The sequence below is a fragment of the Sebastes fasciatus genome, chromosome 12 (assembly GCF_043250625.1).
Source record: "Sebastes fasciatus isolate fSebFas1 chromosome 12, fSebFas1.pri, whole genome shotgun sequence".
Taxonomy (NCBI): domain Eukaryota; kingdom Metazoa; phylum Chordata; class Actinopteri; order Perciformes; family Sebastidae; genus Sebastes; species Sebastes fasciatus.
In genome coordinates this window covers 31,983,653-32,009,410 of record NC_133806.1, presented here as the reverse complement: position 1 = coordinate 32,009,410, position 25,758 = coordinate 31,983,653, and the positions used below count along the sequence as shown (strand labels likewise).

Sequence of the window (25,758 nt, the reverse complement as noted above, 5' to 3'; positions counted from 1 at the left end):
TCCTGGTGATCATGGTCCGGATCACCACCAAAATCTAATGGATTGTTCATTGTGCCACACCCCACCCCTCCAAAAATGTCATTCAAATCCATCGCAAACTTTTGGAGTTATCCTGCTAACAGAAGGACAGACAAACAGACAGAGACCAACAAACCTCCTTGGCGAAGGTAATAAACGTTCCTGACCATTTTTACGGCCATTCCCGCATCACCTCATATTATCTTGAAGAGGTAAACCAGCCATTTCAAAGAGATATATGTTTGATAAATCACAATTTCGTTTTATGCATGTATTATGGAAAACATATGCACATGTTAAATACTTAATAAATGAGACCAATTTAGGTGCATTCATACAGGAGAGCCTAGCATTTCGGTGGAGTTAACAGGCTTTTTCATTTCCTCTCATCAGTAAAACAAACAGAATGTACGCTATAGCCTTTCATATTAGATTCAATGTTATAAGTAGGCTACAGTTATCCAGCCTGTTCTCACTCCCAGGGCGTCGAATACCGACGCTTTGTCACAGCCGTAGACGTTAGATAGCGCTGCACAAGGCACCCTTTTGTGGCGGTAGGAGACGCACCGGGCTTTCCATTAACTACAATGTAAACCCATCCATGGCAACAGTAAACGCTCAGAGAAAGTGCTCTGGTGACGTATAATAAAGAGCGAAAGAGACACACCGGGGTGATTGGGAGGGGAGGTGGACGGGTCCAACAAACACAAGGCTTTCATCCAGGAGACCCATGCGTTTCACTTTCACTTTATAATCAGCTGTTTGTTCGTGTCCTGTGTTCACAACATCAAGTCACATTTGCACTGTAAAAACAAAGTCATTTTAAGCCCAACCATGATGTTTTTTCCTAAACCTAACTAAGTGGTTTTGTTCCCTTAAACCTAAGCAAGTGTTTTTGTTTAATTCACAACATTAAGCACGTGTTTAGTGCACCGGAAAAAGTGACGCCGAGGGGTCTGACAAAGCGTCAGTACGTGACGAGTTGGGATGAGTGAATCAGAACAATACAAACATGCAGGTTCCCTCATGTGGCTCAAAGGTGTACTGCAGATTTAAATCTTAAATAAAAGACTATAGAAGAAATTCTGCAGACCTTAATAAAATCTGTTGCGACCCACCTGTGGGTCCCGACCCAGTCTTTGGGAACGACTGGTCTAGCATCTTATATGTCCTGTTCTGTTGTTCTTATATAAATGGGTTAAACAAAGCATGCAAAACTTTCCGTATGGCCCCTTTAAGCTACTAAAATGGCTGCAGGCAACCACAGTCCATTCCACTATTTTTCTGGCTCTCCTTGATTTTCTATCTGCAACTGGTGTTCATTTCTTCTCACTTTCACCCTGTGATGATGAAGCAACAGTGACCCAGACAGAGTCAGGACGGAACAGGCGGACAGACTGATAGAGGGTGGTCTGTTTTGCTGAGCGGGGGCCCTGCTGCAGGGCCGGGCCAGGTAATGGGGCCGTAATGGGCTTTTAACAGCCGTACAGCTGATGGTGGTGTTTGCCCTTCAGTGGAAAAGCAGTGCAAACAGGAAGTGCTGCATGGAGACATCCCCAGACGCTGGACAGGCCGGGATGAGTCATGACGCCTGCTGATGACAACTTCACCAAAACAGGCTCCAATAAAGCACGGCTAACCTGCCCGTCATAAACCACTCGCACTGTGCCAATTTGGTGGCAATTCCTTTTTCTTTTCATTTTGCCCCGGCACCCTGAATCAACCTAATGGTGCAAAATTAGTTCAGCCTTGGTGCACAGGTAAGAGGAAGGTTTTTAAATGTATCCTAACAGCAATGTTCCCGCAGTAAGAGTTAGAAGCTGATAAGAAAATGGGATTTTTACACACTATCAGAAAGCAGTGGTGACTGAGCAAAGAGCTGGTTACATATTGAGCATCAAAGCGGAATCTACAGCGCTCAGAAGCAGCTTTTTGACGAATCAAACACACTATGATAAGAGCTTTGATTTCTACTCATCCCTCTAACAAACCTTAATCAAGACAAACTGCTCTTTAAGGTCACTCTGTAAGCTTTTACTCACCTTCTCGGGCACAGTCATTCACCATTTTTCATCAACCTAAAACCAAGCTAATTATTTCTCTTCATGGTGTAGGTACAGCTCAATAATGTTGACTTTGAAAGCAAACTCTTTAGAAAACCTGAATGTGCGTGGCAGACACTGCAGTCAGATCACGTTTTCGTCTGCTGCTTACCTCCCATTTTAAAGAGATGGCCACTTAAACCTGCATCCGAATTCATTCCTGTTCTCATCACGAGCTGCCACGAGCATCTGTGTGAGGTCAGCCAAGAAAATAATAGCATCAAGCCGTTAAATGACTAAAGCAAAGAGCAAACCTGAGATAGATGTCAGATAGTTTCACGTCCGTGCTTGGTAACCACATCGTCCCGCGAACGGCTAAAAGTGATTGTGTTGCGTGGGCGGCTTTCTCTGAAGTATCACTCGTGTCAGCGGTGGATCCTCTAAGTCTGCCCCACGCTGATCAATGGCAAGTGTTAAACACAAGGAACATCAATTAGCTGCGGGAGAAGGGAGCGTATCGAGTAGCTAAAAGATCAATCTGACGAAGCCTCTGCAAGGTAGAACTTTCCTGCCGATAATAAAAGCATCAGTGGGAACAGCAGATAGTCACAGTTTCCCTCCGCACAAGGAGGCACGATTACAGGCTCATCAATACAGACACAATTTAATCATAGACAAACACACTGCCGCCGGGCTGAGGAATTGGTTTGGCATAATATTAGGTCAATATTGACCTTTCTTTGAAAACCAGTCGGTTAGTGCATCCACCCTAAAGGATTTCATATTTGTTGTATAATAATAATCACTACTAAAGTGCATTAACTCTGTAATAGAGGACCCAAACTGATGCGAAAGGCACAATCAGATCAGATTCCTCCATATCTATTCATGACTATACTGTGTTTTGATGAGCTTTGTTTGTGGGTGTCCTCCACAGTCACTATATAGTCTATTTAATCAGTAATTTAGTTCATAAACACAGTATAGAAATTGTCAAAAGTATGCCTACTGCATCATAAAAAAAATCGCTCCAAACTTGCGCTACATTTTGGTGAGGAAAAAAAGGGCATGGCCATTTTCAAAGGGGTCACCTGGCCTCTGAACCCCAGATCAAAAAAAAAATAGCAATAAAAAAATAGCAATAAAAAAAACACCATTGCCACTGGCAACAATATGTATTTTCCTACCCAACTCTGTGTGTTTCTCATTGACACCTGGTTCAACTCCAAGATAATGAATTATTCAGATAACTGTAAACAACAAACTAAATAGGCAACAAATTAATGTAAATTCAATTCCTCTGCCTTAACTTATTATTTTTTCATTTAGCCCTTCTACACTGAGGTAAAAAAAAAAATGAATAATTCAAAATAGGACACAGATCTATGTGTTTTTTAATTATATAACTGATTAATTTTAAATGTCAAACTAAATGAATTATTAAATCAAGCATAATTGAAAAATTGTTTTACCCAGTGTTTTAAAAAATCAATTTAAAAGAATAAATTACCATGTCCACCATTAAGTCCTAAATAGGACCCGGGGTCCTTTTCTTCTTCACTTTAACTAATTAAACATGGCTTGTTTTTCTATGGAGAAATGACCAAGCCCTCTGGTAGTAGGACTGTTACCTTAAGGTTACATGTGACATTAACAATTATTTTCCATCCATCAAACACACTGCTGACAGCTCTTCACTATAGCTGCTGGAGCTAACATTTAGTTTAAAGACAGAACTAGCTAGCTGCTTCACAGCTCTGAAACCTGGAGTTCCTGAATAATCGAGCTTTAATACACTTAAAACTATATTATGATATATATTATGATTATCTGCCAGTGTCGGCTTCACTCACTAAGCTAGCTGCTGTAGCTACCCGTCTGAAAGATTGTGATGCGATCAGCTAGAATATCTATCTGGAAATAAAAGACTCACCTCAAAAAATCTGTCCACTAAACAATCTTTGGACGGGTTAAAAAGTACAGATACTGGCATGCTGAGAGCTTATTCGTCAGACATTTTGTGGTTTGGCCAACTCATCCATATTACATAAAACATGTTAATTAGCTACCAGAGTAAATTTGCTGGTGACATTTATCATTATTGCCATCAAAATCAAGAGTTGCTGAATGATTCTTTCACCTTTAAGCTTGTGAAGACATTGCTAATAATTTGAGTTATCATTTAGCCCTAGTAGTAGACTATGAATCCATCTAGTATTATTATCATCTCTGGGGTTTCAATTACATTTGATCTGCCTGTGATGGTTCAGAGGCGATTCTGCCCCGTGAAGAAGAAAGGTCAGGAAGAAGGGAATCGTAATGTTTTGAACTCTTAAAATATCTATTGAAAGTTACTGTATAACAGTAAATAATATTGGATATCCAAACCTTTAACAAGCACACACCCAAAGGAGCAGTTACAAGCTTCCTATTATCTCTTGTACTGTAACTACTTCAGTCAGTACACGTGGCCGGATCCTTCCCCTCTCTTGCATTTCACCTCAGCTCACCCTGATAAACAATCGAGACTGACACAGAAGGGAGAGAACAGGCTGCGCTTGTCTTCCCTTCCCCATCTCTTCAACGTTCGCTGCTCTTCCTACACAAAATGTGGTCAATGTCTTGAGGGTTTTATTCCCTTGCAGAATGAACCAACTTGCCCTCTCCATATTACTTTCTCTATTATACATGTTTGGCATACCACCAAATCCCATCAGGCAGCTATACGAGAAACCAACACTCTGCAAGTCAGTGATGTTTGGATCCGCAGCCACATTGTATGTGAGGAAAAAAATAATTTGCTTCACTCTGGGAGGTTGCATCTTCACTCAGCTCCTACTATCAAAGTTGACGAGAGCCAACGGGACCCCTCAAGAGACGCTGATGGTTTCATTCAAAGTGGCATAAAAAAAAAAAAAGACATTGGAGATCTCACAAATTTGTAATTTATGCTAACTCTTGATTGAGCTTTTCTGTTGTATTATTTTATATAGCTTGATCTATTATGCATGCACCATGCATAAATTACAGCAGAAAATCCAATCTGATTTGCCTTTGATTAGAATTAAATCACAGCTGTTGATAAAAGAAAAAAATCTGTAAATTTCCACTAGCAGTTGCAGTTTTCTTCTGGCCTCAGGATAATCCTCTTTGTCGTAATTTGTAAAAGCATCAAGCGTTGAAATCAATCAATTTAGTGCCAACAAACTCTGCCCTCCTCTGCTGAGCTGCAGTATTACAAAGGCTCCTTTTAACCCCCCCGCACACGTCACACTGAATGTGACAAGGGAAAACTTCTCTAAGCGCACGACTGGGAGAAAGAAAACTTTGGGGTGCCTGGAACACTGACTTCTGAGGTTTTCTTATTGTGAGGAACGGTTGGCTTCCACAAACCACTAAGTTTCATTCATCATGGTAAGCTGCTAACTTTTCACCAGGCAGACTGCTGCTCACTTCAAACAAATGTCATGCTGCAGGATTAACAGCTTCTGAGCCAGTGTTGTGAACCTCCAGGTCTGAGAAGTGAAGTGTCTTAAACCTGCATTCTTTATAACAGCCAGCAGGGGGCGACTCCTCTGGTTGCTAAAAGAAGTCTGATTGTATAGAAGTCTATGAGAAAATGAGCCTACTTCTCACTTGATTTATTACCTCAGTAAACATTGTGAACATGAGTTTATGGTCTCAATCGCTAGTTTCAAGTCTTCTTCAATACAGCATGATGTTCATTTAGTAAATTATGGTCCCATTTAGAGTCAAATAGACCATAAAGCAGGGGATGCTTTAGGGCGGGGCTACCTTCTGATTGACAGGTTGCTACCACGGCGTTGTCCGGTCTGGGAGTAATCTGTGTTTTTGTCTTACAACTTTCACAGTGTGTTTTCAGATATGAAAATTAATTGTAACATTTTGGTAGCCTAAAAATGTCTTATTCAGCGTTCGGTCGTACTTAGCTCCACCCTCTATATGTCACTTCTGGTTGCAAAAAAACAAGATGGCAACAGCCAAAAACCAAGTTGGTGGCGGACAAAATGACAAACCCAAGGCTTCAAAATGACAGTAGTCATGACGTCACCCATTGGTTTGTGGACTGGTTCCTTCAAATTAAACTCGTGAGCTCGTGTTGACAACATGGGAAGTCGTGTACACGATATGCTTGGCGTTGAAGTGGTTAAGTCGTGAGAACACCGCTGCTAAGCGACGGCAATATTAATGTTACTGTCGGCGTCTAGAAGCCACAGAGACTAACAATTTAGCAAGCTAGCAAGTGGGTAACATAATGCAGGAAATGCAAAGGCATAATGACAGAGAAGAAAGATGAGGCCGTTGGGAATATCAATATTTTCCTCAGACATATTATAAAATTACGAAGAAAAATAATATACGGCTAAAATTACAATATATTAACTTATTATGCGACGAAAAATGAACTTCCATGGCCTCCACCATTTCTGACAACGTCAACAAACACTTCACAACTCGTGAACTCTGAGCTTTCAGAAACCTTCCACTTACGAGGTCGTGAATACAACTCTTCTCGTGAGCATGGTAAATACCAACCCATTTGAAGGCGCCATATGTCCACTTCTTATATACAGTCTATGGTTGTGAAGCAGGTGCCTTTCATTATTGCGGAAAAACCCCCCAGATTGAGTTAAGACAGCTGAGTTAAAGGAGCTACCGGGTCGATGTGGAATTACGGCTCATTCCAGGTTCTGCTGATTTCTTGATTAACACACTTCAGTGCTTCCCACTGTGCGTCATGACTAAGGCCTCAGAAACTACCTCAAAATCTATATTTCATTCGATGATAATTTGTTTTGGACAGAAAAACGCCCTCAACTGATTAGTTATGATATATCCAGTTCAAAAAGTAGCTTTTTAAACAATCATACATTTGTGTGATCACTCACTCATCTTCAACCTCTTATCCGGGGTCAGGTCGCGGGGGCAACAGCTCCATCAGGGGACCCCAAACTTCCCTTCCGGGCCACATGAACCAGCTCTGACTGGGGGATCCCGAGGCGTTCCCAGGCCAGTGTGGAGATATAATCTCTCCACCTAGTCCTGGGTCTTCCCCGTGGCCTCCTCCCAGCTGGTCGTGCCTTGACTTACATCCTTACTAGATGCCCGAACCACCTCAACTGGCTCCTTTCAACGCAAAGGAGCAGCGGGTCCCTCACGGATGACTGAGCTTCTCACCCTATCTCTAAGGGAGACGCCAGCCACCGTCCTGAGGAAACCCATTTCGGCCGTTTGTACCCGCGATCTAGTTCTTTGGGTCCTGACACAGCCCTCATGACCATAGGTGAGAGTAGGAACGACGATTGACCGGTAGTTCGAAAGCTTTGCCTTCCGGCTCATCTCCCTTTTCGGTGCGTTATGCAATACCGCCCCCCCGCTGCTCCGATTCTCCGGCCAATCTCACGTTCCATAGTCCCCTCACTCGCGAACAAGACCCCGAGGTACTTGAACTCCTTCACTTGGGGTAAGGACTCATTCCCTACCCGGAGTAGGCAATCCATCGGTTTCCTGCTGTGAACCATGGCCTCAGATTTAGAGGTGCTGATCCTCACATTTGTGTGATTGCATTACTTATATTTACCGCGCACCAATGCTTCTCTGCATTGAGTCTACATTTGCAGCAGAAGAGATTCTATTGATGGAGTTAGAGTTTCTGAGGGTGTCATTCATTCATTAGTCCGCTCAATAACGGGGGATTTCCCTAATTATGCTAAATACTACTAAAACTCTTTTATTCACTAATTTAAACAGTCAAAAGGATAAAAACATGTACATGACTTCAATAGGAAAGCCTGACCAACACTGGGAGTTCAGAGTAATGTCAATATGCATGTAAATTAAAGTTCAAGATGTGGTTTGACCTCTTACCAAAGACTTCATCGTGTGATTCAGGTTCCACTGCTGCTGCTACTGCTGCTGCTGCTGTTGTCTGCTCTGCTTCGGGTTCAGGTGATGGAGCCTTTAATAGGAAGAAAGACAAAAACAGATTGAAGAGGTGAGGCGCTGAGGTGCCATGGCAACAGAGCAAAGACAGAGACCAACAGACAGACAGAGAGAGAGCACGAGAGAAACAGAACAACGGGGATAGTTACACCTATTAAGGCTTTTGGGCGAAATAATTACTGCAGAATTATACTCAGACTCAGTCATTTAACATTCTAAAGAAGGTGCTACACTTTTTGAATCGCATACATATTGAGATTTGCCCATTTTGATGCCAATTCTATGTTTCATCAGTCGTATTCATCTCGATTTTAGGCAGGATTCATTCTGCAAAACAAGTGGGTTAGACAAGAACATTTGTTTTTAAACGTTCATAATGATATACACTTGTTCATTTGTAAATTGTATGTCATTTTCAGCATTCAATATTTAAAGATGAGACTGCAATGAAAAGTGATATTATGAAATGAAGTCACATAAAATAAAAGTGTCACTGGAAAAGAATTACGAGAGAATAAGAGAATTTTGAAATCAAATTTCTTTAATGAAATAAAATGGGGGTGGAGATTGCCATACTACGGTATTAAGATTTTGATTAAACATAATATTTTAAAATTCTAACTTTCTATTTTATATCTTTAAGACATCCTTAACACTAATATCTGCTGGGAGTGAAGGGAAATGTGTGCAAGTGCAGATAATGTGTGTTGTGTGTAACATTATTTCAGTGTTGTTTCTAAATAAAAATGTGCTTTTGTGAGATATTTCATGTTTTTACCAGAAATGTACACGTTTTGTATGTCTAAGGGTAGCACTGTGTCAAAATGAGGTAACAAGTGATTAAAAACAAATCAATAATCAACAATTAAATCCATACTTTATTTTGCCATCTTGAGTCCTTGAGGTTAATAGCAATGTGAGGTTAATAGCAATGTGAGGATGGTTTGAGAAACTCTTTAGATAAGGATACATATAGACAAAAAGATACCAAGAAAACTCCACGTCTCTCTCTCTCTAACAATTAAAATACCTTTATTGTCATAGTCAACAATAAAAAGGATGATAGCGGTTGTTGGTACTGTGACTAACTCGTCCCTCGTGTCAGCCGAGACTGTGAATCTCTCCTACAAAAAAAAACGATTGATAGAAATTCTGTGATTTAATTAAAATGTTTTGCATTGTGATCACATCTGTTAGAAATCTCATTAGTTGCCAACACAAAAACAACCAATAATCATTTCCAGCAGGTCATCGTCTAATAAAAAGCATCGCTTTCTACATGGATGTGGTAGATCTTTGCCAACGCAGAGCTGCGTCTGCAGCAGGTCATCTCAACTCTTTGCTGCTGTCACCAAGGGGGAAGCTTACATTGAGGAAAACATGAAGATTAAATGACACCATTTCATCTTTGGAAATGGAAACAACATGTGCCTGTGTTATCAGGCTTTCCAGACGTATAGAAGTATTGATTCAGCTGTATCTCTCTGTCGGCTCTGGTCTGATTCAGGCTGTTTGAATACATGAAGTCATAAGTTAAAGATTTGTTCTACCCACCTGTACTGGCTCGTCTGAGTCACTGGGTGAGACCAATTAATCTCCCCTGTAAACTGGCTCGAAAATGAATGTTCATTTCTTTCTATAGCTATTCATAACAAGTACTTGTTTCTATTTTGTGGTTCCAAGCGAAATATTTGCATTTGCTAATCCTCACATTTTTATAAATCCTCTTACCGATTCCCTCCTCCTCCCAATGTACTCTCACATCTCCGGCTTCCACTTCCGAGTGGGTTTGCCAACGTAGGGAATCAATACAGGCGTTCAAAATCTGTGGGCACACCGCTCACCGTTACGAGAGCGTACAGAGAAGTGCAACTGTGACACAGTCCTGTGAGCGTGGACAAGTGCGGTGAGCAAGCACTTACTGATGCAAATCAAGAAAAAAAGGTCAGCAAAGTGCCGCGCTTTGAAATTTTATTTGTCCGTTCAATTGTGTAAACAAATTATGTAAATTTGCTTTGACCCGATGAGATTCAGATTCGATTAACAGGCTCCATACTGGATTCAGATTTAATTACATACAGACAAATTCATATCGTCAAAGAGCGCGATGATGAATCCAAGAGTCCTGCAGGTGATAACAATTAATACTGGCCTCATGCCATTACTGTTAGTTCTACTCCTAAACGTATTCATTGAATTTGTTTTGACTTAAAAATGCTCTAAAATTTAAGAGACCTCCAGAGGTTTCTTAAAGACCCTGACAACCTATTTATTCTTGCTATGACTGACAAAACTCAGGCTAGTAAACTCTGTTTCTTCTTTTAAATCATGCCTCAAAACCTCCCTTTACAGGGAGACCTTTTTATAGTAATCCCTTGTTTTAATTTCATTATTGCTGACTTTTTTGTACAAACTGTTTTATTAAGTCTTATGTTCAACATGTTATTTTGGCCTATGTTTTTATTCTGTATTGTTTTTATCTTGATGTTAACTTACTGTATGTAAAGCACTTTGTAACTATGTTTGGAAAAGTGCTATACAAATATAGTTCATTATTAAAGTTTATTAAATACACACTTTTTACACCCAACAGTTTTGGGTGGTTATGTCCTTCACATATCTCGAGAACTATTCATCCGATCTATTCCACATGTGGTGGGTGTATTGCTGGGGACCAAAGGGAGTGCTTTGTTGAATTTGGTGCAATTTGGTGACGTGACACGTAATCTGCAACTTAACTTAACCAGTACTATTTCTTTGTCAGGTAAATGTAGTACTAGTACAATGTTTTCCTCTGAATTAGTACACAGTAAGTAGTACACAGTTGAGGGGCCTTTTATAAGTTATTTCGGGCCTCAGGCTGAAGAATGCTTTATTGCTAAAGTTGCTAAATAATAATTAATGTGCTGCTAAGGAGATGTAAATCCAGAGGACAGACGGTCATTTTTTAATGTGTTATGTATGGTTAATTGTGATGTGTTTTGGTTTTTGTCTTCTATGTACAACTGATGTGTCTTACTTGTCTGTTTGTTTATGGTAACAGTATGTCTATTGTATGTGTAATTTTTCTCAAATTGAGCTGCCTATGGATGCAAAATGAATTTCCGTGCAAACTGACAATAAAGTTGTATCGTATCATAATGAGTTAAAATAGTAACATAATACAATGTTTTTCATATACTATACTATGTCATGGCATGTGTATTGCTCAGGACCTTCTGTAAGGAGGTGCAGCGTCGAGTGTGACGTTTTTTGTATGAGCGGTTCTCGAGAAAACTGCAAGTAGCAGCAACAACACAGGTCGAGCATTCGGCCCGTTCCAAACAGGCATGTTTTGACTGCATTATTCCTATCAAATGTTCAAATCAAACTACCTCCTCTAGATTCTACGTATTGTTTCTGCTTCTTCTTATTCTTCATAAACACCTCCGAAACAGAAGGTCTCACAAGGTGTGTTCATCTCTCTTCTGAAATTTGATTGAAGTTGGAGTAAAAGTGCATTTATCTTTATCTGTATACCTATCTTTATACCTTATCTAAGTCCAAATTGTCACTTTTAGCAGGTAAATACAGGCCCTGATCTGTGGCATCTGAGATAATGAGAATGATGGAGAAACAGGCGTACAGGGTTAGTACTGTACAAAGACCCTCAACCAATTATTTTAAAGAACCAAACAGACAGAGAAATGAGACAAATTGCATTGATAAAGCATACATTAACACTGCATTCCTACAGTCTGTCCGGCACAACATTTTTTTTCCATCATTAAAGCACTCAGTATTCAACTTTTGTTGGATTTTGTCCATGCACACACCCACACGTTTAGACACAGCTGTCTTATATCTCTGTTCAGCCTTTCACTTTTTTCGAAGTGGGGGAAAATTAGCAATGCAAACAACGTTCACATTCAAGGAGCTGAGCCACGGGCGATCGGATGTTTGTCGAATTGATATCGCTGGAGGCTGAGGCAACTAATAGGACTGAATCTGCAAGTAACAGGTATTAGGGGGCTGTTTGAAATAAAAAGAAAAACAATTTGTATCTGGAGAGAAGTGAAACTGATTAAATATGAACAGTAATTTGCTTATTTTAAGCATTGCCTCTAACACTGAGACTGAGAGCTCTATTTTCATGAACCCGGCAGCGCGGAGCAGATTGCAGACAAGTACGCCCTGCTCAGTGCATCAGGAGCGTGCCAAGCGCACTTTTAGTGAGCACCACTATAAAATTGAACCCGAACAATCTGATATCACATCACATTGCTAATCACTGCCACAAACATCTGGTGTTTTGAATGGAGAGTCACCGGGAGGATGACTGACGGGAACGGACAGTCCTGATGGAGTCATTAGCGGACAGTTTTAATTGATCTACGATCTAATGGAACAGTGTGAACCATCTTCAATGCGACCATCTCCAAATCGCCTGTTGATTACCACTGCAGTAGGAACCGCAGAATAATTATTTAACAACACGTGTGATGTCCACATGAGCACACAAATTAACCAGCGAATCTGCTGCTCCTTCTGGGGCGCAAGGCCGAGATACCAAACTGGTGTAGTCGAGTAAATAACCTCAGTGCCCTTAAAAAACACTGGTTGTGCGGTGCGACAATGCGTTCTGCGCCATCACAAAAAAGGAGCCCTAAATAACAATTTGGACAAATGTATAAGATAAGATAAGATAAGATAAGATAAAATGAACCTTTATTAATCCCCGGAGGGAAATTCAGGTGCCAAAGCAGCAACATCAGCAAATAGAGTGAAACACAGGAGAGGTAAAGGTATACAAAAATTATAAAAACAATAATAGAGATATAAAAGATACAGAGTGAATGGGTGAACATAGTGTATGCAGTCCATGGGGTGTTGGGAGAAAATGGAAGAGGAAAAAAAATATGTGGGCAATTTTTGCTAAGTGGACCAGAGCAGCAGATTAATGCCGTCCTTGGGCAGCAGCTGTCAGACTGACTTCACACCTACACACCACCGGTGGCTTATTAAATATAGGTCTTGTTAAGCAGAGCATCCTCGGTGGAGACGGTGAAGCATCACCTGACCCTGGAGCATGGAGATGTGGAGCAAGTTCAAGAGAAACAGCTCAATTTGGATCCCACTTGCCAATTATTCATGTTTTCCTGGGAGCCTCCTGTTATTCTCTGCCTTCACCTGTTGGCCTTTTTGCTTGCTATTTCCAGGTTCCACCCTGCAGATGCCAACAAGCAGGTGATGATGGAGCTCTTACACCTGTTGAGCAACGAAGTCTAAATATCTTAAGATGCCATTCCTCTACATGTTGTCTCTGCGAAAACTTCAAATGTACTGATGTGACTGATATAACTGCAAATAAATCTCACTCAAATTCGACTTAACACCTCCCTTTAACAGCGACTGCCCGATCATATCTTAGCTACCGTGAGAAGGCACAGCAGGCCTGTCAACATCTGGACATCTCCATGTGTTGAAAACAATGTGTTTTGAGCTGCAATAAGAGCGATGCTCTGCATGTAAAGAGTTTGGAGGATGGTATAGCCTTTCCAAAACCAAAAAACACAAGAGGAAACATTAAAAAGTCAGCTGCCGCATGCAGTGTTTTCAACAAACTCACTGAGCTAACATTAGCTTAATTAGCTAGCTACAGCTGATAAAATCTGCCAGCGACAGTGAGAAACCTGCTTTCTGTCGACCTCTTTCTGGAATCAAGGACCCTTTGTTTAAAAAATTATGAACAATTTCAAGTGGGCCATCTGCCACCTTTATCATTGTATATATGCTGTGAAGAGTGTCTTGTTTGTACTGCTTAAATATATTAATATATTAAAGGTGCAGTGTGTAGGCGGCATCTAGTGGTGAGGTTGCAGATTGCAACCAATTGAAACTTCTCCCGTGAGCCGAGCCTGTAGGAGAACTACGGCGGCCGAAGCAAAAAGGGAAAACACAAATAGCTTTATCTAGACCCAGGCTGCGGTCGAAAAGTAAAAAAAAAAAATCACGTCCTAACGTCTTTTCCTTGACCTCGATGGAAAACGTCATGAGGTCAAGGAAAGATGAGAAGGGGACTTAGGAAAAGACGGCCGTGGTGTTCAGAGAATCCGACTGCACTTTCAATAGGCTCCGTAATTATGATGCGACGGCGGCGGATGTTAGTGACGCGGGTCTGCTGTGGTGAAACTACAATGTTCTGAAGACGGACTACAAAAGGCGCTGCTCCCCCAATATTGGGTTAATTGTTCGAGTTATGGAGAAGGGGTAGGACCATATAGGTATTTGTTACATGTTTGAAATAAATAATTAATTAAAAACAAAGTGAAATGAAATGGTTGTCACTGTCCACTCATATTAAACATGAATCCCAATTAGTATATGAGCGTATGAAAATAATATACAAGAAAAGCATGTCGTTTGTTATCAGGAACGGCCGAATGGTGTGTCGCTTTAAATGCTGCGGCCGCAAGGAATTGTGGGATGTTATTATCTCCTTTCCTTTGGTAAGTGTATCCTCTGCTAAAGGAGATAGTAAAGGAAGCATTGAAGCTCCTTTCCTCAGCATTTGGAGAATTCAAACAGCTCTCATCATGGCTGCTACTGAGATACTTCCGGGTCATTTCACTCCGTCAGGAACCTTCCTGAGAGAAAAAGGATTATTCGACTGCAGCACCAGTGTTTGGTTTGTCCATTCTGGTGTAGAAACAAGGCAGCCAGCTCTGTGAAGAGGACCAGCTCCATATATATATATATATATATATATATATATATATAGATATCAATGGCTCATTCTAAGGTAACGAAAACACAACAATTCATATTTTCAGGTGATTACACACACACAAAAGAAAACATACTTATTCGTATTATATTCCATTTCTGCCAATAGACCCCCCCTAAATGTCCCACACTGGTCCTTTAAGGCTAATGTCTGTGAGCATATTTGCTTGTTTGATGGGTATCTCAGACTGGAACACTCAGCCTCAGCTCCACTCAGGCCTCTGATCCCCATCCAGTACTCAGGTACTGGACGGGGACCAATGTGCCTATAAGTACTCCGTATGTTTGAGTAGAGAGAGAGAGAGAGGATGAAGAGTGCAGCCATTCGAACACCTTGTAGGGCTCGGCTGATTTGAGACTTTCAAAGGAACTCTCTTCCCGTCATCAGCGTTTCATCCTGTCTACAATTCAGAGATGGATGGGATCATCTCCTTTTGATATAAAACACACCAGACACACTGTGTCTCTACCTTCAAAAGGCCAGTTTTATAAAATAATAATGTTAATCTATAAAGTCAAGAGGACAATCAAATATCTTGGACATTCGTCTGTTATTCAGAGCTGTAAGGAAGTAATTCAATTTACCTAACAAGGGGCCAAACTGCCGTAGAGCACTAAGATAACATTCAGTGCTTTAGTTAAAGCCTTTCTGAAGCTCACTTTGCAAGTGGAGGGTCATTGAGAGAAAAGCAAAACACGGCATTCAGGGTATTCAGTAGACTTTTTCATAGAAAAGAAGAACACTGAAATACAATATTCCTTCTGTGAAGCAAATATCGTGTAATATGTGATAACTCAGATAAAGGCAAAACACTATCACACAATAATATTTCCCAAATAAAGAATGATGAATTGGCAGATTTATGGCTCACATTTTTCCCCAATATAACACAAATACCGACAGTAAAAGCAGGATCAATAAGAGGAAGTGTAACTGTCATCTTAACTTGAGGAACTCTTCCACCAACCGACGGTTTACTTTTGTGGTTCAAACTTCCAACTGATCACACTGTGAGTCAAGCAGTGCTATTCTGGGAACAGTAACAGTACAAAATCAGAACAGACTTGAGGTGTGGAAAGTGTAATTATGATTCAGATGTGGACAGATCTCACACAGAGGAACAGAGGAGACAGGAACAAGCCTGCTGGGCTGGTCACAACACATACAGTAGAGCGCTGTAATTGGGTACAATGGTAGAGCTGAAGCCTGGAGGTCTGCTGGCTGATCCTCAAGCTCCCTCATCTGGAGACAATTCAGTCTCTCCAATTCAGTAGTTTCAGTAACAGGACTGGATCACAACCAGGCACAAAGAGGGATTGACAGAGTAACAATTTATTGAGAAGTTACGCTGTAAAATAATCTCTCCAACATGCTTGGTTTCGAAACACATATGAAGCCTCTTTCCAGCGAGGACCGACAGCTAAGCATTTAAAATCTAGAGCCCCTTTTCAATAATTAATCTCATTACAACTTGAGCTACTTGTTACTTTAAATTCCATCCCCTGCGGCCATATCTGTGATTTACCCCTCAGTTCTCAGTGTGTTTTATATTTCTGTGTAGGTGTTCTGGTAATCTAGTGCTTCAACCTTTTTACAGGTGATCTTAGTGACACTTCTTCACAACCGATGAAGAAGAACATGAAAAGAAAGAAGAAAATGGAAAGAGGATCAAGACCTTGATAGATTAAAAACACCTATTCCTTCACTTCTGGCTGTGAGAGAGTAAGGTCAACAAACAGCAGTTGGCATTACTTGGCATTTAAAGAGTTTTGAGGGTGGCATTTCTTTTTTCCTTTTGTTCTGGCGGCCTAACTGAGACAAATATTTTTCAGACATTTTTCACCCCACACTTATCCCAAGAGAGGAGAAGTTGTAGTGATAAAATGTACATTAGCACTGAATGAGTATTATTGTGTTTAATGTTAGAGGTGTATCATTGGGTGGTAAATGAACTGCATTTATTTGTCACTTTTTCTAGTCAGCATTCACCCATTCACACACACATTCATAAACTGGTGGCAGAGGCTGCCATACGAGGTACCACCTGTTCCTCAGGAGTGATAAACATTCACACGCACACCAACAGCAATTTGGGGTTCAGTATCTTGTCCAAGGACACTTCGACGTGTAGACTGCAGGGGCCAGGGATCGAACCGCCGACTTTCAGATTAGTGGACGACCGCTTTACCGCCTTAATAGTTGGGTTTAATATTTTTGGTATTACTAAAAGTCACATGTGGCCACAGAAATGGTCTAAACTGCCACTGTTAAGGCTTCCCAAAACCAAAAACTAGGGATGCACCGATCCAACTTTTTCAGCCCCGATACCGATAGCGATACCTGGGCTTTGGGTATCGGCCGATACCGAGTACCGATCTGATACCAGTGTTTAATTAATAAGCTGTATGCCTCACTGTGTGGAAGTGACTGGGATCATTCTTTTATGATTAAGGAAACTGGACTTAAAGATAAGGTCGACGATGTTTTAAAGCTAGCATAATTTGAAAGTAGCATCGCCTCAGGTCCTCAACTCAACAACGCTACCTCATGACGAGTAACCGCGGCAGTGCTACTGCAGGGCTGAGTTTTCTCTTCCATTCTCCAGGAAACGTGCAACGACGACGCGCTTTGAGTTCAGGCTAGTGCACGCCAAGGGTAGAGAACGAGCAGGGAGGCAGGGAGGCATCTGATTGGTTCTTTCCAAGCGGACAGTGATTGGTAGACGTTTTTTACAGTATTACAGCAGCTACAGATGACGGCTCTTTTCCGGTCCTTTTTCAGAGCTCATCAGTAATGGATCGCTGTCGGGGTGTAAAGACCATTTCAACCAATATAACAAATAGTGTAGACTGGAGAACATCATCAACCCTGCCTTTAAACATTGCTTTACTAACTTCTACTACTAACTAACTACTAACAAAATGTGGCCAATAAATACATAGATATACATTTATTTAATTGTTATTTATTATAAAAAATAATAAATCGTACACCAGCAACTTGGTTAAAAATGAACAGGAATTACAATTCAAGTGTAAACCTTTTAAATGCAGCAACAAATTGGTCAAAACTAAAACAGGAATACAAATTCCAGCATATAATGTATATTGTATATAAACATAAAATTGAATTGAATAGATCGGCCCCGTTGCCACCGATATCCGATCCAGTATCGGTACATCCCTACCAAAAACACAGGAGTAACAGTGTAAGGAAATGGATTAAACTGTGTGTTTATCTGCTCTAATATGAGTTACAGTCGTTAGCATGTCTGTAACTAGCCAGCTACCAACAGTAGGAAGCAAACATTACATCCAACACCAAAGAAATAACAGTCTGATCTTACAGTTGGATTCTGTTTTCTGCTGTCAGTTATTCATTAATGCATTCTAGTATGTAATGCATATTAATTCATCGTTCCCACCTTTACTCAATGCACCTTATGTAATTCTTCTTCAGTAAGTTATTTCTTAGGGATATCCTACATTTCCCCTAAATGACTTGCAACACCATCTGAGAATGTGAACTGTAGAGTGTAGGTTTTATCTGTAGGTGGAGAGAGCCTCTGGTAATAGCTATAGCGAGAGCAATCATGCAGCGAGAGCAAGCGGGAGTCACTTCCCACTGGCGTGTTCAGGGAGTGGCCTAGGGTGGCACGGGCCACCCCTGAAATCTGATTGGCCACCCCAAGTGCCACCCCAATATCTTAAAATATGATTGGCTATATGCCCAGTCAGAGGCGGGCCACGGCACTGAATGTAAACTGCACTCTTGTTTAGAGTTGCAGTTCCTTCTCAAACCTGAGAGGCAGAGATGCGCTAAAGTAGTATGTAGCCTGCAAAAAAAAAGGCGCGAAGAAGAAGAAGTTTGAGCAGGTGAACCTACAGGTGAAACAAACTCAGTCTATGGAAGCAACACGTCTCTGGAGCGTCGTCGTGAAAGATGTGAGTAGCCTACATTTTACTACACTTACTGTGCCTGTAGTTAAAAGCTGTAACGGTAATAAGCTAAACATTTACCCTGTCTTGTTTTATTTCTTTTTATTGTAATTGGCACAAGGCTGTCATCATCTCATCTCATTAGCAAACACTGTTTTGACTGTCAACGATGCTAAAGCTACTATTTAGCCATCTAGCCCTCCCAGTCAGCAGTGCTGCATGTGAGCGGAGTTTTTCAGCTCTAAAGCTCATTAAAACTCATTTGAGGACAACCATGCTAGACAACAGACTAAGCCATTTAGGTTTGCTAAGTATTGAGTCAAGAAGAGCGAGGGCACTCAACATGGATGATTTTATCAAAGTGTTTGCAAGCAAACACAAGAACAGGCGAATTGCACTGTTTTAACCCTCCTGTTTTCCTCAGGTCAAGGAAGGAAGAAGGGAGGGAGGAAGGACGGAATGAAGAACAGAGGAAGGACAGAGGGAGGAAAGAAAGAGAGAAGGACAGGAAGAAGGGAGGGAGGAAGGAAGCAAGGAAGGAAGGAACTGTCAAAACAGATTGGGTCTCTTGAATGGTAATACTAGAGTAACCAACACTGTAACACATGTAAAGTTTATAATTTGTTTGGTTAAATAATTTGTTCAAAGAGGCGTATGTATTCTAAATATGTTTGCACTTTATAGGCGGAGAGTGACTGTGTTTTTTAATGTGCATTGTTTTCTTATGTTGGCTTTTGGAGTCACAGGTTATTTTGTAGCATTATTACTGTAACAAATCAGTGTTGAAACAAGATTTGTTACAAGTGATGTAAGCTTTTTTTATGCACACATAAGCTCTGGTAAGATCAGCTATCTCTGTTGATAAAATATTCTACACGGTCTGTACCTCCAACCATTTACATTGTTGCACATGTAAAGTTTTGCACAGTTTTGTCAAGTAAATATTTTGCCCAAAGAGTCTTATTTATTTTAATTTTGTTGGCACTTTATAAAGTGACTGTTTTAGAATAAGGATTTTCTTTTGGATGTAACCTACTTTGGGAATTTACAAATTATTTTGGCATTATTTAACAGTTCACTTTACAATGTTAAAACAAGATTTGCTGGTATGTGAGGAGGGATGTGACTTTTGTTTATACCTGGGAGTTCAGGTTTCTCTGTTGCTGAGAATACTACAGTAACTTACTACACTGTGGCACATGTGACTAGTTTTGTCAAGTAAATGATTTGCCCAAACAGGCTTATTTATTGTAATTTTGTTGGCACTTTATACAGTGCACTTTATACAGAAAGTGCATTGTCTTTTTTTTATGTACTGTATATCATACCTTGAAAGGTTGTTTTGAGGTTAGAATAAAGTATGGTAGTTTTCAATCACATTTGTATGTTGCCTTTTCCTGAATGTTGTGACTAGTAGGTCTATTCTTGCTTGCAGTGTTAGTAAATGAAGTAGATATGGGTTGTGGAGACAAAAATGGTAAATTAATGCTATGCCGACACCTGGGTGTGGGTGTGTATTTTCTTGTCTGTGTGTGTGTGTGTGTGCGTGCGTGCATATGTGAGTGTATATGTCTGTGCGCAGGCGCTCCTGCTCACACTTCATGCCACCCCTGCATAAGTCAGTGCCCCACTGGTGCCACCCCTATCAAAAATGTCTGGACACGCCCCTGTCACTTCCCCGAGCTGAGAAAAGTGCACTGGCTATCTCTGTCTTTGCTGCGATGGATTTCTCTCTGATTGTTCAGCATCAGTAAAAAATGGTAAGGCTGGAGGAACAAAAAAAAAAAAGCGTGCACTACAACTCTGAAAACTTGACACCACATCCTGATGTTTACTGTTGATGTCTGAGATAGCTGAATAAAAAAAAAATCGATTCTTCTCACTGTAGCGGGGCAGGAAATATCTCAACATGATATGTAACATTGTCTCCGGTTGCTAGTTATCTGCACAAACACCACAGTGAGGGCAGAAATACACGGTTCATTGCAAATGGATGTTATTTTAAACAGTGGTTGTTGTGCTACAAGTTGCATTTCTTTCATTTTTTAGTTAAATCAAACAAAATGCAATATTAAACGACTGAATTTGTAGAGTCATACAAAACGACTGTCTATTTTTGATTTATTTATTGAGGAATTTGTTGGCTTTGCACGCAGTGACGAATAAATTTGGCAAGTTCTCAACGCACTACACACCGTCACGTCTGTCTGTAATCCAGTGTTGAACCGACGCCATCCAGTGCATCAGGAGACATCTGCACCAATCAGCGCTGATATATATATTTGCATTTAGGGACATCTGAGCACAACTATGTGTCTCAGGTTCTACTCTGGCAAAACACACAACATTAAGGAGCAAAAGGGGCGCTGTTATTCCAAGTGTCGATGTAAGGCTTTAAAATATCAGCAGCGTGAACATTCAGAGAGCTGCTATAGAGGTGTGACAAAGGAGGTATGGGTACATTTCACCCTTCCTCAAAATGATGAGGGACCGGGAGAGGGATCACGACTCCATCGACAACAGCATCTAAACACAACCTGCTTTACTCTGTCACGCTCTGTTCCTGCCTAACTGTCACTATGACAACTGGCTGCTTTGCCAGACCTTTTAAATTGACTTTGATGTCATGATAATCGAGCCAAAAGAAAGGGGAAAAACAAATGATTGAGATAGAGAGAGATAGAGAGAGAGAGAGAGATACAATTATAAAGCTAACTAAACAATGCAGCTTTGGTGCCCTAACACCTCTCCTGGCAGCTTCGCACTTTGACAAATTAATCCACTTCTCTTGCTCCTGCTCTTCTCTCTCCAGAGTGTGTTTTGCAAGGTGAGGAAACAAATCATCTGCGGACTGAGCCATCAGCCTCCCTGCTGGTTCGGGCTCCCCTCTTCCCCTGTACGCCAACGTGATCACTCCGCCCGTTACAGGCACTGGCCAGGTAGTCGGCCGCGAGCCAGACCACACAAGGCAGGTTTTTACGCTGCAGCCTACAGCGACCCCCCCCAAATGCTGTTTTTTTCTTTCTACACCCCCTTTGCTCACAACACTCTAGAAGAAACCTCTTCAACTCTGATCACAGCCTCAGCTATAATGGCCCGAACCCATTATAGCCGCTGCAATTTTTGAAAAGCTGTGACAAAAGGGACTTAAAGCAAAGCTGGGGTTAATTACATGATGTCATTAAATTACATTACTGTCCCAGTTTAAGCCTGATCCTCCTCCACACTTGGCGTACAGGAGCAGTGTCTGGCTTGTAATTTTCTGCGCTCACAGAGCAGAAAGATGAGTCCAAAAAAAAATCTCTCAAACATATTTTTCTCTATCTAATTACAGCACTATTAGAGGCAGACATCTTCTGTCAAGTGCTAACCCCCGGGGCACGGCAGAGCACCTTGCTTCCTGGGCCAATTAGAAATGCCTATTGTGAGGTGCTTAATGACTTTGTTTGTTATAAAAGAAGAAGAAGAAAATCACACTTAATTTGCCACGAGACCTTCAAACTTATCACACTTCCTGCTTATACCAGAGAGCACTGATGTAAAGGCTTATTACTCAACCTTAGAGTGCAAACTCATTGATCCATCCTGATGCTTTAAAGTGCAATTATCGCTCCTGCCCGGTCGCCGACAGAACAAACAGCAGCAAACACAATCCATCAGCCAGAATAATGTCTCTCCGTCTGAGACTTTAATCCTTTTTTAAGCATAAAATCTCACTTGACAGCAATATAAGATGCAAGTGCACTGAAACATCAAAACATTTCACATCTACTTCTTCTGTTCGGATAGAAAAACCTGCGAAACAAATCTGTAATTTCTAGATGGTGACGAATTGTTGTTCCTGTGGGAATAATGATTTGGTGCTATATGGATGGTCAATTATCATCGTCAGACGGCGGAACATTGTGGGTCCTGATGATCACCCGAGCCACAGCTAATGGTTAATGAGATGAGTACCTGGAGAGGTTTTAGTGTCAGCTTTGATAGACACAATCATCTATTTACTTCCTCCAGTTGAAATGGGTTCTCTCGCAGAGCGCTGTAGCAGCAGGGTTTGTGGTTTTGAGGGGGGATGTTGTAGGGCGATCACCCATCATGCTTTGGATATTGCCATGGCAACTAGGGCTGCGTTTAACAATTATTTTTTTTACTGTCGATTAATCTGTTGATCATTTTCTCGATTAGTAAAATGTAGTTGTTTGGTCCATAAAATGTCAGAAAATGGTGAAAAATATCAATCAAAGCCAAAATTGACGTCCTCAACTGTCTTGTTTTGTTCACAACTCAAATAATATTCAGTTTACTGTCATAGAGGAGTATATAAACCATAAGAATATTCACAATTAAGAATCAGAGAGCAATTCCATCTACGCAGAAGTCCTTTAAAAAGCTGACTATCCAAAATGTGTCAGTGTGAGGGATTTTTCTTTTTTACATTAAAATCCTTCAGTTACTATAGTCTGCAAAAGAAAATCACTTAATTTAAGTGCATCAGTGGTTCTTAACATCTTCCAGCAATAGAAAGAAACAGTTAATCGTGATTAATCACAAATTAATCACACATTTTTTTATCTGTTCAGAATGAACCTTAAAGGGAGATTTGTCAAATATTTAATACTCTTATCAACATGAGAAAAATGAGCACGCTACAACCTCCGAAAGATCTCAGAAAGAAATTAGTAGCGTTAAAACCTATTTGCGTTATTATCGCGTTAACTTTGACAGACCTAGAATATAATAATACATGATCTAAGAAACAGAGTGTAGGTAGAAGGTCCTTACTCCAGTACAGTGGCCTTTAAGTCAAAATAATGCATGGATAAAAATGCATTACAGATCAACTAAACATTTGCAAATTTTCTCCACCTCGTCCCCTCCACTACTCTCCACAGCAAAAATCTCCATATGAAGCATTGAGCCGTTGCATTATTCATAGAGTGCTGCTTCTCTATACGTTTGAGAGAATGAAGTGTTGCCTGTGGCAGCGTTATCACCGCAAGACCTGGATTCGCGATCCAAGTGCCGCAGGTGAGAAAGTAAGTTGTAACCACGAACACGTAGGCGGCTCAGAAATATATCAAATCACCTCTAAACATGAACAAAAAAAAAATTATTCTGGGCATAGACCTTCGAGATAAATACACTACCTGTGAAGAAGTTAGAACCTTCGGGCTGTGTTACATAAGCACTCACTCTTAAAAGACATTCAAGACTTGCGCTCCGTTAAGTGGTTAACAGCTTGACTGAAAGCTGAACATAATAAATCAGTATGAGTCCAAAGTCCTGCTGATAAAGGCCAGCGTTCACACTGATAAGGTTAAAGAAAATCCTCCAACACATGCTTCATTCTCAGACTGCAGTTTTGACAAACAGCTTGCACACACACACATTTCAAGATGTACAAAACAAGACACAAAAGCACCTGCAGTGAGGGGCTCTTACCTTGCTGTCTGTGGGTGCCTCCCTCTTTACTAGATGCTGGCCCATGCTGCTGACAGAGACTGGAAGAGAAAACAGAGAATGAGTTTAAAACCAGGAGAAGACTGTAAACAGCATATTATGTGAAGATTATATGCACTCCTCCTTATCTAAGCAAGACAGGCTACCTCTCGAGTCAGTGTGTGAAACCGAAGCGTCACACACAGCTATTAAAAACACTGGTGCGTTTGCCAGATTAGTGCGCTTCGTTTGGGCTGGTGTGAAAGCTGTCAATGGAAGCCTGGTGCGGACCAAAACAACTGGAACCGGGGGGGTCGCTTCAAAAGACGGGTCTCAATTCGCTTCCAAGCAGACTGGTGTGTTTATTTAGAGGGTCAGAGGGAATAATTGAGCATTATTGGTGTTATTAAACTGCACCGCGGCCGACCGGGTGTTGGTGGCTATGCATCAGGGTGTGAATGTCCAGCATATAGCCTCTCCACCACCAACATTCTTTACAGGGCCTCCCCATGGCAACACCTGGTATCTGGGCATCTTGCAACCCCATGCTAAACTGTAAAGGGATCTCGGAGCAGCAAGGGCCCCAGAGGTACAGTGTGCAGGCCCAGCGGCGTGTGGACACGCCCTGGCACTCACCAACCTTGCCCCAGCTATGGGTAACTAGCCAGGTATAGATGGAGCTCGTAGCCTAGTAAGGCAGTCCATCTAGGAGAAGGAATAACTCTGATTTTGAAACCCGGGTGGACAAGACTCGTAAGCCTGGAAAGGCAGCTGTATAGGAGAAGGATAACTCTGATTTCAAAACCCGGGCAGGCAGGGCTCATTAACCGTGGTAGGCCACCTGGGGAAGGGCAACCCTATAAACAAATGACCCTGGCCCTCCAGGTTGGGGGTTGTACGTTGGGCCAGCAACCTGGCTACATAAAAAAGGCAAAGGGCTACAGAAACAACCTCGACCGATCAACAGGTAGAAACGTGAGACGGCTGTGGCTCAGGAGGTAGAGCGGGTCGTCTGCTAAGGGTCACACAAGGTCGGCTTTTCAATCCCCAGCTCTTCCTGTCAACATGTTGAAGTGAATGAGAGACAAATGGATAACAGCTAGAGTTGTTCCCGATACCAGTATCGGAAATGCATCCGATACTGCCCTTTAACTAGTCGAAACTAAAGTGCAGCAGCAATAACTCCAAAAAGCAGCCACCAGGTGTACTGACAAGTCTCTGAAAAGACCCAGCATGTCCTGAAAGGTAAACTCCCCTAAAGGGATAGAAGAGTAGACTAATGAAGCTCAGCTCTCTCCAAGTGGAAGAAGAGAGAAATGTCTGTGAAGTAAAGGAGAGTCTCAGGTGTCTGAGTGCTAAGCTCACAAATAACATAAAAACCAAACAAGAATTTTCATACTCATAAAGAAAAAGGCATAAAACTTTAAAAGTGTTTATGGTGCTGAATATTGCATGAATCAAAATCTCAGCCTGCACCCAGCACTCGAAGAAAAACCCTCTTTCCTCTGAAGGACCATTCTCCTTCCCTTTCAAATAATCACAGCATGCATTTTTGGCTTTTAGGAGAGTTTCGTAGCCATCAAGAAAAGGC

The 25,758-nt window shown here is 41.2% G+C and overlaps 1 protein-coding gene across 2 annotated transcripts in view; it reads right to left on the bottom strand.

Moving 5' to 3' along the window:
• LOC141779740 (myelin basic protein-like) overlaps positions 1 to 25,758 on the bottom strand; it is a 55,891-nt gene that overhangs the window by 17,053 nt on the left and 13,080 nt on the right. For both annotated transcript variants that reach the window (XM_074654736.1, XM_074654735.1), the window contains exons 2-3: positions 24,171 to 24,229; positions 7,950 to 8,040 (exon numbers count right to left, since the gene is read on the bottom strand). In XM_074654736.1, coding sequence (XP_074510837.1) covers positions 7,950 to 8,040; positions 24,171 to 24,229 — 150 coding nt within the window. The remainder of the gene's footprint in view (positions 1 to 7,949; positions 8,041 to 24,170; positions 24,230 to 25,758) is intronic.